The 14,866-nt window shown below is 41.6% G+C and overlaps 1 protein-coding gene across 1 annotated transcript; it reads left to right on the top strand.

Moving 5' to 3' along the window:
- Positions 1–151: 151 nt before the first annotated feature.
- On the top strand, positions 152–7,946 carry sfxn4 (sideroflexin 4). The gene is made up of 14 exons (XM_035400594.1): positions 152–356; positions 708–773; positions 936–995; positions 1,094–1,120; positions 1,784–1,838; positions 2,931–2,956; positions 3,434–3,487; positions 3,579–3,641; positions 4,089–4,157; positions 4,269–4,359; positions 5,252–5,367; positions 5,814–5,899; positions 6,497–6,614; positions 7,295–7,946. The coding sequence occupies exons 1-14, from the start codon at positions 318–320 to the stop codon at positions 7,370–7,372; spliced, it is 948 nt and encodes a 315-aa protein (XP_035256485.1). The 5' UTR covers positions 152–317; the 3' UTR covers positions 7,373–7,946.
- Positions 7,947–14,866: the final 6,920 nt, after the last annotated feature.

Below are 14,866 nucleotides of genomic sequence, written 5' to 3'. Positions count from 1 at the left end.
TTCAACATCCTGCGCAGATTCATAGATCTGCATTGTATGCGAATCCCCTAATGCAGACCAGGCGAACGAGATTGACAAGTCAGTAAAGAGGTTTCGCGGGTGCATTACAAGTCCAGATCTGTGACGTTCGTAGGCTTCTGATTGGATATATTTTTTCTAGGGTCAAAACCTTCAGCAGCCTGTGACACTCCCCTGAACTATGATTTTCTCCATGGCGTGATGCACGTTTATGTTGGCAACCCTGGAGTTATCACCTTGAATGCAAGCCTTTGCTCAAACGTTGGATAAATTGTTCCCCACGCCAACGTGCAGACTAAATGGATATTAACTTGCAATTCTGGAAAAGCGAAGGGCAGGTATGAAGTCACACATTTAAGAAGAACTAGTTATAACAGTCAGAAAGCTAACTGAAGTATAGCTAGCTTAAGCTATATTAAGGGTCTCTGTCCTCAGTCCTCAGTGAATTAGCGAACGTTAGCTGATTGAATGAACATGGTACTAAAGTTGCAAGATCCAGGATTCGCGAAGTAGACTACGCAATGATTCAGTTCCGTTAACCGCGACTCGAATTAATGATAGCTTTAGTTGTCAACGTTATCTTAATTATGCGAGTGATTGTTTTGGTAGAACAATTAATGTTTCCTGTACGAAAACATAAATTCTTCTTTCGGCGTCCTTGTGACTGTTTATAATTTCCTTTTCCCCAGTCTTTCCTGCGCAGACTCCGCCTGTGGATTAATATTCTTGATCCAGTCTCCCTGCTTTCCTCTGATGTGAGTATAGCTATGTGACCAGAAATGATCTCGTGGTGTGCGTTTGCATCTGCTGTTCTGGAAAGGGATACAGAAACGCACAGAAAAGAAGCCCAATTTGGGATTTTCTTTGATTATGAATCTCAGATTTAATGAATAGGCCATATGTTCTCTCTTGAGCAGGGTGAAATTGAGAAAGCACGTTCTCTGCTTGGAAGCGCAGATCCGAAGAATAAGAGAGAGGCAAGTCTGCATCTATATTTGACATGTATCATTGGTGTATGTATATTTCATGTGTGATTTGTGGATTTACAATTAAAATTAAAAAAAATATTTTTCAGGTAGACGATGCGTGGAAGCTGAGCCTGGTAGGTTGTGTATCTGATTGGTTCATTAACCCATGACAGGGGTTACCAACTGTGCAAAGAGGGCAAGAGCCCAGGGGCCAAAGGCTGTCTGGGGGCTCCATATGAACATAGGAAACAGTTTAACATGCCCATTAGTTTGCATTAATTTCATGTAACACAGAAAGGTCAAAAAGGTCATAAGTGTTCTGCCCTGGGGCCCACTAATCCGGCCCTACATTAACCCATGTGATTTGGGCCACTTTCACAGCTTGTTAAACGATTATGTATTACTTTTTCCAGAATTTATTTTTAGCTAGTTTTTTTAAATTTAGTTTTCACAATGCTTCTTGTCAGTTAATTGATTGTCACGCACTCCCCTGTGTAATAACATTGCTGCCACTCATATTTCACTTTGAACAGAACCACACTTGTATTTCAAGCGAGCATTCAAAAGAACTAGGTGTGAAAGTTCACTTAAAAATATTAGGGGTTCAGTAAATCATGTTTAACTAAATATAGCCTACACCTTTTTAAAAATGATTTTGAATTAAAAAAATTCTTGAATGTCATAGTTGTTGTTTAAATGACCGTATTCTATTAGATAACTATCATTCATTACTCGGTACAGCAAAGTTTAATTTGGAAGAGATCATTTACACACTATTTCAATTTTAATTTTTTTAGTCATCTGTCCACTCCGACACTGGTACCATACATCCAACTATATTCCGCCCTCCAGGTAAGGAAAAATAAACATTTAAATGCTTGGGCATAAAAACCTTCAGCTTAGATGTAGTTTTGTGTGGAGAAAATTGTTTGCGTGCTTAGAAGGCATTTTCAAGACAAATTTAAAGTGACATCTTGTACAATTGAGTAAAGAGAAAACAAACATAGAAGAACTATTTTAAATGTTCAGATATGTCAGTTTCCATTGGTCAATGTATTTTTAACTGAAAGCAAGTTGTCTGGCTACAGCTCTGAAGCATTCACTCACACATCAAGGCACACACACATTTTTAATTTAAGGACACAAATGGTCAATGTTTCCAGATACAACAATAGCGAAGTGTAGTAGTATATTTGATATAACTGCTATAACAAAGTATCAATGCATTGCAGTGAATTTAATTATCTTGCACCCTGTGTGTTCATTCAGGCACAGGCTAAATATGTGTACTATTTCAAATTTATGAACAGGAAAGTAATACCTTTTCATTTTGATATATAGTATAGTATATCATTTCTAAGCAAGAGAGCCAGCTGAAGGTCTGACGCAGTGTGTTCCACATGTATATCATCACTTCAGGCTTACTGACTGGCAGCCCAATAAACGGCCACTCCGCTGATCAGTTAACATGCAAATGTGATGTTACTTGCGCAAGAAACACGGTCTCCAAATGACCAATACCAAAGCCTCCTGTAATGGACAGTACAAGATTTGAAAATATATTGCTTTCAGGATTTTAATAAAGATTTAATAAAAATTTAAAAGAGTAAATATCAGATATCAGAATGATACTATCTGCTTTCTTAGCTTCTTTCTGTATAGTATAACTATTAACATTTTTATAATCTGCCTCACCCAGCAAACCTTTCTTAGCATTGAGACCTCGAATAAGTTAAAGAAGCAGTTTAATAATGCTAACATTATTAGATATGTGAAATATCCAAGCTTATCATTTAAAGGTAGTGGAAATCTTAAGCATTAAAACTGTAATAATTATAACTATTCAAACCATTGTTTTGGTGTGGTTTGCAAGAAGGGCTCTCTCAGATGTCCAGAATACACACTGTCTATCCCCTTCCCTCTCTTTTTTTGGTGTAATCTCAGCATTCCTTCCTGTTGCTGCCCCCTTGGTGAGTAAAAAAACTGAGCAGAAAATCATTAGCATGGCTGTGTGTTTTTGATATTCAGAAGCACTGTACTTTCATACTTATTAAAAGACATTTTTTTGTGAAGCTCAGTTTCTTTCTGACGGGTTGTACTTGTCACGAGAGATAGAACCATCACAAGACACAATAAACAAAACTGGCTTTAAAGTGAAATGTGAACATCTTTTGACATTGATACAAACTTTAAACAATGCTGTCAATATGAGAGGAAAACAGCAATTGTGGAAAAATGTCTTTTACACTTTCATTCCTTTAAAATGCACGTAACATTTTGTGAAGTATTTTTTGATTGTTTTTATAACAGTGTTAAAAGTAAAACAGTTAATTGAAATAGAGCTTTGAAAATGATAACATTCACCAGTACTCCTCATTGTCATTGCTATCTTGTTCTTGCCAGCATTAAAATATTTATGATTTGATTTCCTACTTGATTATTTTCAGGTCATCGCCAGCTTATTACCACACAAAGGGGTCAAGCCTGCTTTCCTTTGGCAGGTTGGTGTTTTGTGTGATTTCGGTTGATTTAACTGCACATAACATTTCTGTGTTTTCTCTGAGGATGGCTTAGCAATGCTTCTCTGTTTAGTTTCTGTTGCAGAGTTACAGTGCTGGGTTTAACTTCAGCAACAGAAATGCCACTGCCACCAAGGTAATGTACAAACCCTCTTCAGTCTAGCAATGTTTTGTCCGAAGAGGCTGCTTTTTAATTTATTGCAAGTAAACTTGAGATGTATATATATATATATATATATATATATATATATATATATATATATATATATATATATATATATATACACACGTGAATGTTAATAGAGATAGAAATACTGTGTTAAACTGGTAGCATTCTCTGAATGTTATTGATTGTAGATGAAGACCTCGATTCAGTTTGCTTAGTTACCGTCCGATACGTCTTATGTAAATCGGTTACAATGCACATCTGTAAACTCAAGCTTTGGTTAATTTACTTGGCTGTTTTGTATATAAGGGTAAAGGCCTGGCACCCCGTTGATCGTATGTTCATTGTGGACGGTGAAGGCGGAGCTTAACTAGGGCTTTCTCGGCCAATAATGATCCCTTCTCTCACCGCGGTTAGGACAACAAGACAACGCTGAAGCAGGCTCTTCTGATTGTGGGGTCAGTCACGTATGCAACATGCGCTGGGGTGAGTGCTGTCTGTGTGTAAAATCTCAACGCTTCTGTTGAGAAGTGAGATTACATAGCCTTAACATCAAGCGTAAGCATAGCCATTGATTTTTGTCGTTTTTGCTTCTAGACGATTCCGCAGTTTGTAATGACGCGCTATGGCCTGAGAAGCACATCTGTCCAGGTGTTTTGCAGATCGGTGTTGCCTGTTCCATTGGCTGGTAGGTGTCACCTGCACCACACGTTATTTAGTATTATGGGATACTCACAGGTAACTACTCTGGAAACGAGAGCCCAAAAGGGAGTTTAAATACAACATGCACACACACACACACGCCCATACATGTCCATGCATGCGTGCGCACGCACACATACACACGCACATATATGCGTGCGCACACACACACACACCCTAACTAATTGGTACTGTCAGCATCAAGGTGGCAGGAGCCTTTAGCAGTTGAGTGACTGTTTGAGGTTTTGCTGTGTGGAGGTGACCCTGTCTCATTTTGGGGTATGAAAATGATCAGTGCCCGGAAAAAAAAGGGGCGGGGGCAGTGGTTAGCAGCAAATTAAATTCAACACCTAGGCTATTTAACACAGAAGACAGTGGCGGTATTTACTCTATGTATGGTTCCAGTATGTGGGGAAGGGGCATGTGCCAAATAGTGTCATTTCATTTTTGACAGGTTCAAACTTTATCTGCCATCACCTCAGGTTTGTGGGAGGGATGGAAAATTGGTGTGTTACCTACTTGTCTTACATGCTTGCTTTCAGTAAATGAATGCACAGTACAGTCCTGCTCTCTGCTCTGACAGAGCTGTAATCCCTGTGAGGAGGAGCACAAGTTGTCCCCAAATACACGTGTCCCCACATACACAAGTGCTCACATACACGCGTCCCCACATACACACATACCCACATGCACACGCCTCCACACACACCAGTGCCCACATACACGCGCCACCACACACACACATGTCCACACACACGAGCGCCCACATACATGCATGCCCAAATATATGAGTGCCCCCCGTCCGTGAAGGAAGTGATGTGCTCCTCAGTGCTGGGCTTTGAACAGGGCCCCAGTCACCACCGTCCCCTGTATTCCAGCCCTGCTTGCTGCCTTCAATGTGCTGGTGGTGAGAGCTGAAGAGATCGAAAATGGCGTCCGGGTATTTGACTCCAGCGGGAACAGTGTTGGAGTCTCACAGAAGGCTGGCTCCAAGGTGAGAAGGAAGGCTGCGGTCCTTTTTCCACTTTGGATAGGAACTCAAAAGTTAAACGGATTCACAGGCATAATTCAGTACTTTGTGTGCCGTTTTTTAAAGGTCACCAAAGGGTTTTTATTCAAATTCTACATTATTAACATGTGTTTCTGAGGAAATAATTTATCATTTATCTGGTCTAGAATTTACTGTATGAGTGTGGAATTCACTTTTATTTGTTAAAAAGACTGTACAGTAACTATGCTAATAACAATGTGTTTTTTCTGTACTGCCTGTTTCACCATTCATTCATAGCATGATATGAAAGGTCACCATTTTTGGGATGTGGCATGAAAGGGTAGTCAGTGCTTTCCCGACCCCTGGTTATTGGCTTAAGTGTGGAGTTTACCACTGCAGAATACCCACAATGCATCTGTGGATTGAAAGTGCTGTTTTGTCTTTGACAGGCTGTGAATGAGACTGCCTTGTCCAGAGCAGCTATGATGGGCACCACTGTCGCTCTGCCCAGCCTGCTTATGGTGCTCTTAAAGAGGTATGGCTCTGTCTGTCTGCCTGTCTGTATGTCACTCTGCCCAGCCTGCTTATGGTGCTCTTAAAGAGGTATGGCTCTGTCTGTCTGCCTGTCTGTATGTCTGTCTGTATGACTGTCAGCCTATCAGCCTGTCAGCCTGCCTGCCTGTCTGTCTGTCTGTCTGCCTGCCGGTCTGTCTGTCTGCCTGCCTGCCTGTTTGTGTCTGTCTGCCTGCCTGTCTGTCTGTCTGTCTGTCTGTCTGTCTGTCTGCTTGTCTTTTTGCCAGTCTGTGTGTCTGTCTGTGTGTCTGCCTGTCTGCCTGTTTGTCTGTCTGTCTGTCTGTCTGCCTGCCTGCCTGTCTGTCTGTCTGTCTGTCTGTCTGCCTGCCTGTCTGCCTGTCTGCCTGTCTCTCTGTTTGTCAATCTGTGTGCCTGCCTGTCTGTCTGCCAATCTGTGTGCCTGTGTGTCTGCCTGCCTGTTTGTGTCTGTCTGTCTGTCACATATGAGATACTTAGACAGTACACCACAGGAAAGGCCAAAGTACTGTAGTGTACACACAGTTCTCTTTTGAATAACACATGACAAATGGCAAAAATCAAACACGTCTTTCTGTTGCAGGACAAGCTTTGGGCAGAGGCACTCCCTGTTGGTGGCACCAGTTCGGCACATCAGCGCTGCCCTGGTCCTGGGTTTGATGGTTCCCCTGTCCTTCAGTCTCTTTCCACAGCTGTGTACGGTAAGCTGTGTCAGATGTTTATGGCAGCCTGTGCTCGCTGTGTATGGTAGGCTGTGTTCGCTGTGTATAGTAGGCTGTGTCCGCTGTGGATGGGAGGCTGTGTCTGCTGTGTACAGTGTACGGTAGACTGTGTCAGAGCTGTGTACGGTAGGCTGTGCTCGCTATGTATGGTAGGCTGTGCCAGCTGTGTACTCTAGACAGTTGCTGCAGTCACATGACATTGGCTGGTAGGTCCCAGTCCCAAACTTTCACTTGTAGGCCCCCTTAAATGACCATTGTGTGAGTGAGGACCCCCACCTCAAGACATGTAATATTTAATAAATCCATCCCACACCAGCAAGAGGCTGCAGTGCAGTGGCCTTTATACCCTGCACCACATGAAAGCTTGTGATGTATTATCTAAGGCATGTAGACATTTTGTACATTATAAATATGCAGTGAATTACAGTCATCTTAATATCTCCAAGGATGTGCAGACCACACAAGGTTTATTTTATAAGAAAGTCCACAAGTTGTAATTTTTATGAGCTATTGAATTAGACTAAATGTTATGAAAAGGGAAAGTACTTTTATTTTTCTGAGGTCTTCTTTAAATATCCCCAGTGGTCCCTGGACCCCAGCTGTGCAACTCCTCTTGTGGAGGAAGAAGTTCCTGATTTTTCTGTCTTTTTCTTCTGCAGATTCAAAGAGACGACCTGGAAAACGAGCTCCAGACAGCCACAGCAGACAAACAGCTGTTCTACCACAGGGGACTATGAGACAGGAAATCAAAATGGCCGCTTCTTTTAAAGATAAGTGTGTGGAGTCACACGCAGGCCTAACTGCAGATGAGTCATTTCTAAATGAATTCATTTACAAAACGCCTGGATTTTAACATCATGCACACAGTAAGAATTGAGCTACTGCTGTATCTCACTGTATTTATTTGTTAGCAATGCATTCTTGTAAATAAATTGACTACAGTGTAGTTAGCAACAATTGAAAAGCCTTTGCATTAAAGTCATATTTAATGGAAATTAAAAAACAGTAGAGGTAAAGTGACAATCTGACGATGCTAATTATTATTTTTTAAACTGGTTTTCTCACCATACGAGTTCCCTGTACTTCCTTTGATTGTAGCTGGTATGTACCCAGCACAATGCAAATCCCTTGCAGTTGTTTCTGTCCAAACACTGCAATGTTCAAATATTCCATTAGATGGCAGCACTGTAAAAAAAAAAAATTATAGCCTGAGCACTGTGCCCTCCTGCTTCAAACCCATGGCCTGTCTGCAAAGGCTCAGCCCTCTTTAATCTTATTAGCCAGATGGGGCACTGGCATTGTGCCAATGAGCAAGGTTACAATCAATCTGAATATTTTTCAGCGATCATTCAAAAGTATAAATGGATCTTATATAAATTAGCTGCTCCTATATTGGGTTTTGTTCGCATGGTGGGTCTCATAGTGGCTGCAATTCCTCCGTTTTGGATTTTTGGTGGATCAATTTTTCAATTAATTAAAAGTAATTAATCTTTGAGACTGAACTGATGTTCACAGTCCGATAGCTCATTGTATCCCCACACCTATGAGGCTTCATAAAATAGTCCCATCAGGGTGTATGGCAGTCCCTTACTTTGAGTTATATTTCAGCAAGCCACTAGATGGCGACATTGTATAAAAAATGGTGAGATACTGACATAGACACACACTTCATGAACCAATAGACTGAACCATGCATGGAATATACTGTATCTTCTCTATGTTAAGAGTGGCTGTGTGTATATTTTTTAGTATGTTTATTCCAGTGCGTGGATTACCCCTTTCTTTGGCACCCATCCAGACGAATGTCGACCTAGGTGGCCATTTTGGCTCTATCAAGTGTACCTCAAAATCAACCGAGAAATTGTTACCTGACCCAGCTCAGAAGTGGCCTGGGACTCAGACAGGTGCCAGATCAGTGGGAGAAGGAACAGGAAACATGGATAGGGAGTTAGAGCAGAGTTCTGGGCAGGACACAGAGTGGAGAGGCTGCATTTAGCCATGCTAAGAGTGTCGTATGGCAGACAGAGATGGACAGTCTGCACTGTGCATGAGAAAAGCAGGATTCTCCCCTATATAGCCTGCCTGTGAAAATGGGGTCACAGCTGTTTATCACCCATAATACACTATATACCACACCAAAGGTAGTATCCCTATTTCTATAGGACGGTGACATTTGAGTGAATCTTTCAACAGCCAACCTGGACTCCCAAAATTAATATAAGCATGTCCAAAATCTTGAACGTTGAACTTGAAACTTTTGAGATTTGTGGGACAGTGTAGAAACATTTTAAATGGTCTTTGCAAGATGCACAAATGTTCACTAACACTTGTTGATGCCAGTAATTTTGGGGATTGTTTTATTGATTGTCGTCTGTGATTTTGGCGATTGTTGTCTATAACTTAATCGCTAAAACTGACACAGCTTGTTAGATTTCAGCACTGGGATAAGGCTACCAATACTGATCTAATCTATAGTTCTGTCCACACTTCTCTGATCTTTAAGAATATCTGTCCTGGACTAATCTCCTAGGTTGTCTGTAGACACATCTTGTAACAGGAAAACAGCAGAGCAGGAAGTGCCTCAGCGTACCCATCAGCGATGGTGCTACACCCGACCTGGTGAGAACGTGACTGCACGATGTCCATTCTGTTAAACAGCACACATTTATTGAATGGTTCAACACGAGATTGCGGAGATCTGAGTCTGAGGCTTTATTGATTTTTCTCTCATGTGAATTCGCTGGAGGCCCAGCGCCTCGGCCAGTAATGCCCGGGGGAAGCCGTGTCCTGAGCTGTTTGTCTTGGAGTTCTCCCCGGGCATTTACAACACGTGTCAATTTAAATCCGTTTACACTTCCCGGAAACCGGTTTCCTTTTATGATCTTTCTGTTTTTTTCTCTCTGTAATTTGACCAGGTTTACCTGTCATTGTTCGACGTCTCTGTGAATAGCCTGTTATAAAAGACTGAGCGAAACGTCAGTCAAACCTGTCGTAAGCAGCTTCTGCAGGCGAAGGCACTTCCGAGCGTAACTGCATGTGACGTCGTAATCGGTGCCGGCGTGTAGCATCTTGAATGTGTTGCTCATTTATTTCGTGGCAAGCTTGAGGGTGAAATGAGAAGCTTTTGTTTGCCACGTCATTCCAAAACACCTCGCACATATTGCTGTCCCCCACCTGTTGTGAAATTACAAAGGATTCTCTGTAAGGTGTTTCTTACAAGGGACATCACAGCACTTTGAAGGAGAGCTTTATAAGGAGAGCTCCATAATACATGTGCAACGATCAACATCGACTCTAAACATATCCTTAACATTGCTGAGAAAAACGATAAGCCACAAATTTAACAGATAATATTACTTGTTTATTTTTTTGTTTACCTTTTACTTTCAGTTCCTTTGTAGTCTTATCTGCTTCAGTGGAGCAAGCAATTTAGATACATCAAAAACAAAAACTTAAAACGGCGTAATCATATCTCTGTCTTTTCACCAGTTCTGCTTTTTGATTGAAGCAGCTGTCTTGAAGTAAAACAGCAATCCCGCATGGAAATAAAGGTTTGATTGGGGTGTGATTGCTGTATTCACCCAACCAAAACTCCTTTGGCAAAGGCAAGCCTGGTCCACTGGAGAAGATTAAGTATGGGCATTTGCTGATGTTTTTTGTATCTTTTTGCTTATAATAACCAATACTTCTGAAGACCATGTCACCTTTAGATGCAATACTGTATTACTGGTTCTCACTGTTGCCCAGACAGGAGTAATTCATTGTGCAGACAACTTACTTCAACTGGGATGTTGTGTCTAAATTGATTTCTGAACATATAAAACAAAATCTACCAGGCTCTGTAGCTCACCAAAGCTGGTGACCCCTGTACTAGATTATTATTTGGCCAACACTTCACTGGCGTAAGATCTGGCCAGTTGATGAAACCATGGAAGCGTGTGTAGCATGTTCTGCGTTGGGAGCACAGGGAGAGAAAATGGTTCACCGGTTGAAGTGGCTCACGTGTGATGCGGTGCTTTCAGAGTTATCCCTAATTACACTCTCAAGCTGTTCCAGTATCATGTGACCTTTCTAGGCCTATGGCAGGTTCCTCCCACCTCTTCCTGCTAACAGCAAGGTCGCTTGCCTGGCTGTGCCTAAATAACGTTAGCTAACGGAGGTAGCCACCAGCTATATAAACCAGCAATTTGCCACTCTGTTAAGCAGTGCCATTTTATCAGTCATTTTAATGGGCAATCCAGAATCAAGGGTTTTTGGACAGCAAATGGCAAAAGTCCAGCTCTCTTTTAAACACTTATTTTCAGGCACATTTGTCTGCTTTGACATATCTTGTACCTCCGGAAATAGTAACCGTTTGTTGGACTTAAACAAAGGTTTAAGTAACTTGTTGAAAAATGTGTTTAACGCACTTGCTCCCAATCAACTTTACTCTCCCAGTAAATCTTTAGCTCGCCCCTGCCAGATGAAATTTCTTTTTTTGCAGAATAAGATACTTTTTACGAAAAAAGGCAGGGTAATTCATGACCCCGCTGTCTCTAATGTTAATATAATTTCCTGTGAAAAATCCCTTAATTTCCTTCAACTCTGCCATTAGCCATCTGCGCAGAAGGCTCCCTCCCAAGTCCATTTGTGACTAATGCTTGTAGGAGGCTGAATTTGTGAAATAGTTAAGGCTTAAAAATATTACCAAGACCATACTTCCATTGTTTACGTACAAGCCTGACCGTACTGTTACCTTTTGTTTGGACCAGTCTATTAAACGGCTCAAAGAAAAACCGCAGCTGTCCGAGCTTATTGAGAGCATATTGTCTCCTGTATTTTAACCTTATTATCCAATATCCTGTCGTTTTGTCCCAAGGTATTTTCGGTTCTTGTGCAATTCCGAAGGAGGGCAGGCCGGGCTTTGAGTTTTGAGCTGGGTGCATTATGGGAAATTAAAAATGATTGTTGTGTTTTCATACCTTTATATCGCTAAGCATGCGCTCGGGCTACTGCCCGGTCACAAAGGACACAGGACCCGGGGCCAAAAAAATAAAAAATAAAAGAAGTCCCACAGAACCTGTTTACACACTGCTTTAAGAAGCCATACTGTAACTAACTGTATTTTTTATCACCAATCAAGAGTGTTTGGGAAAATATGATTATGTGCTTGTGGTTGTGTTACTCTATGTTCTAGCCAACAGAGTCATCCTCACTTGCTATTTCTGCCCCCTATGATATCATAGTACTCACATATACACTGTGTGTGTGTATGTATAGTACATCCAGTGTTAGCAAACAAACATCACAATCATCTGTGAAAATACAGCGTTTTGTATAATATCACACTGCAGAAAGGTGATATTTTGATACAATGAGTTTCAATGATAGATAAGCTCAGAATGGGCCTAGAGCCCCCGTGAGGGTAAAAAAAATTCCCTTAACATTCATAGTGCAGAAATGAAATGTCATCCACCATTACATTTGTCCATTTTTTAGTTTTGTATTTCTGGTATTTGTGTCTAGTCTGTAGTATAGTTCTGGGTTAAAGGGAGACACACAGACAGCATTCAGATTTTTTAAAACTTTCTGTCCTGACGGTATGAGTTTGCATTTTTATCTGACAGAAGGACTGCTTTAACTGAGCATACAGTGCACAGCAGTGTACAGCGTAGAGAGTACAGAGTAGAGTGTAGTGTGTAAAGAATCAAGTGTAATTTGTCAGGCAAAAGTGTAGGGAATACTGTGTAAGGTGTACAGAATAGTGTGTAAGGTGTACAGAATAGTGTGTAAAGTGTACAGAATAGTGCATAAAGTTTAGAGAGTAGTGCGTAAAGTTTAGATAATAGTCTGTAAAGTGTAGATAATAGTGCGTAAAGTGTAGAGAATAGTGTGTAAAGTGTAGATAATAGTGCGTAAAGTGTATAGGATAGTGTGTAAAGTGTAGAGAATAGTGTGTAAAGTGTATAGGATAGTGTGTAAAGTGTAGAGGATAGTGTGTAAAGTGTAGAGAATAGTGTGTAAAGTGTAGAGGATAGTGTGTAAAGTGTAGAGAATAGTGTGTAAAGTGTATAGGATAGTGTGTAAAGTGTAGAGGATAGTGTGTAAAACGCAGCGTAGGGCTCAGAGATCAGGGGCTGAGACTGGAGAGGCCCGTTTAGAGGCGGGTGTCACGTTGCAGTCACGGAGCCCGTGCTGCTCCGGTTTCCATCTGTCCTACTGTACACCACACAGGTGCTCATTAGCAATGACCCCGACCGGCTCGTATCTACTGTAGCTGCCGCCATTCCGGATCTTACGAGGACGAGACGACTCGGAATGGGAGCGCTCGCTGCCCGAAAGGACAGGACGCGAAACGCAATACACCGGAGAGGGAGACGGGAGCGAGCAGGTATAAGTTGTTTGGATGATACTCCGTCGATTTCTGCCCGTCTCTGGTTCTGTCTTTGGTTTCTCGCCGTGTGCCAAGAGCGGCAGCAGGCCCCTTTGTGACGAGACAGAGTCTAATGTCACCTGATCCGCCATAATGTGGACCAATTACCACTTCATTGCACTTCATTACACTGCTATAAAGTGCTGGGTCAATGTTACACGCAGAACCGCTGGAGAAAATAGAGTCTTCATTGATAATATGGTGATAAAAAAAGTGAAAGGCTGCATGCCAATTTTTTCTGTTTGCAATTTTCAGTCAGTTAGGAAACGCTATAACCTCATCAGGCCAAGTCAGGGGCCAACGGTCGTCACAATTTCCCCAGTAAAATTGGGGGTGTTTGTGGAGGGAAATGCAACAGAAGCTACAGATGCTCAGGACCTCAAAAGGAAAATACATTTATAAAATGTAATCTACGAGAACGATAGCATTTGCAAAACTGCAGAATGCTTCTGACACACTCAAGTAGAATGCATCGGGTCACTCATGCATGGTTTATTAGGGTAGAAACAGCTCCTCTGTGCGAACTCTTACAGAAATACAGAAAGCACTACATGGCCTGAGGTCACATACGCCTTGAGCTACACTGCATTAGGAAAGCATGAAGGCAGTGTTTCAGCCAATATCATTTACATTTTTACCTGAGGATAATTCTAGAACATTCCTGATCATTCTAACGTTAATAACAAATGATTTTATCTAGATTCAGAATCAAAACATTTAAAGGCATTCATAAGGGTCTTTATAAAGTATATGTAAAGGAAAATGATTGAGGATAAACCAGAGAGCTACGTGGATTTGAAAGATAATTAAATGTTACTTGCATTCAATGGCTAAGCCAGATACTTGAATTGCATATTATCATTATGGTTGCTATAGCAGTTTTTACTAATGTAATGTGTGAATTCAATATTAAATAAAGTGGGAAAATTGCTGCAAATGTAATTTGAGAAAAAACCTCATAAATGTTAAATGTAACTCACCCATGCTCACTGTCTATCAGTGCAGTTTGTACTGTGGCTAGTGAGGTAAGATTAAGGATTAAGCAGGATTTTTGTACTTAGCTAGCTAGCTAAACAGATGATGATCTTCGCTGCCATAGTGAAAAGTGCATATCCAAAACTGGCGATGTTTTCCAGCAGAAGTTGAGCCCTGGTTGTCCACCGAGCCTTGCACTTCATTATGTAAGCTAGCTAGCTATGGACTGATTGGTCAATTCCAGACAATCTAGTTGCATGATCTGATTGTCTCTCTCAGCCTTATGAAATACCCAAGGTCCTCTTAGTGTTGTGTCCAGCTAAAGCTTTTTTTCTCAATGCAATGATGATCTTCACAGTCCAGAACCTGATTCTGCCCCGCGTTAGCACCAAATACAGCTTTCCTATTGCACTGCGGAGGGAAGGAGGGTTACAGTCAGCTTCTGGGCACAGGCTTTGGGGAGGACACGCGCGCTACTCCTCTCTCTTCCAAATTGACAGACGATGTTGCGGTGATGGGGAAAGGCTTTCGGCCGTGTAATCCATCAATTTGTCATGCCGTGTTGGGCAGCGTCCCTTCATCCATCAGTTTAAATGGGCAATCAGGACAAATGATGTTGGGGGACTGTGCGGTGTAGCCCGTAGAGCAGTGGATTGCCATCCCACATACGAGTGCTTTCTGTGGCCGTAGGTTCGATTCCCCGTGGTGGAGCTTTATGTAACCCTCTCTGCTTTCCCCTTCTCTGGAGAAAATGGGAAGAAGCATAAGAAAAGTGAACTGTCTCTTTTAAAAAAAATGATTAAAAGGGGTGTGTTGGGCAGCAAATATCATAAGAGCACTTTAT

This window comes from Anguilla anguilla, chromosome 18 (genome assembly GCF_013347855.1).
Source record: "Anguilla anguilla isolate fAngAng1 chromosome 18, fAngAng1.pri, whole genome shotgun sequence".
Classification (NCBI taxonomy): domain Eukaryota; kingdom Metazoa; phylum Chordata; class Actinopteri; order Anguilliformes; family Anguillidae; genus Anguilla; species Anguilla anguilla.
The sequence above is the reverse complement of the archived record's forward strand: the minus strand, read 5'-3'. Positions and strand labels throughout refer to the sequence as shown.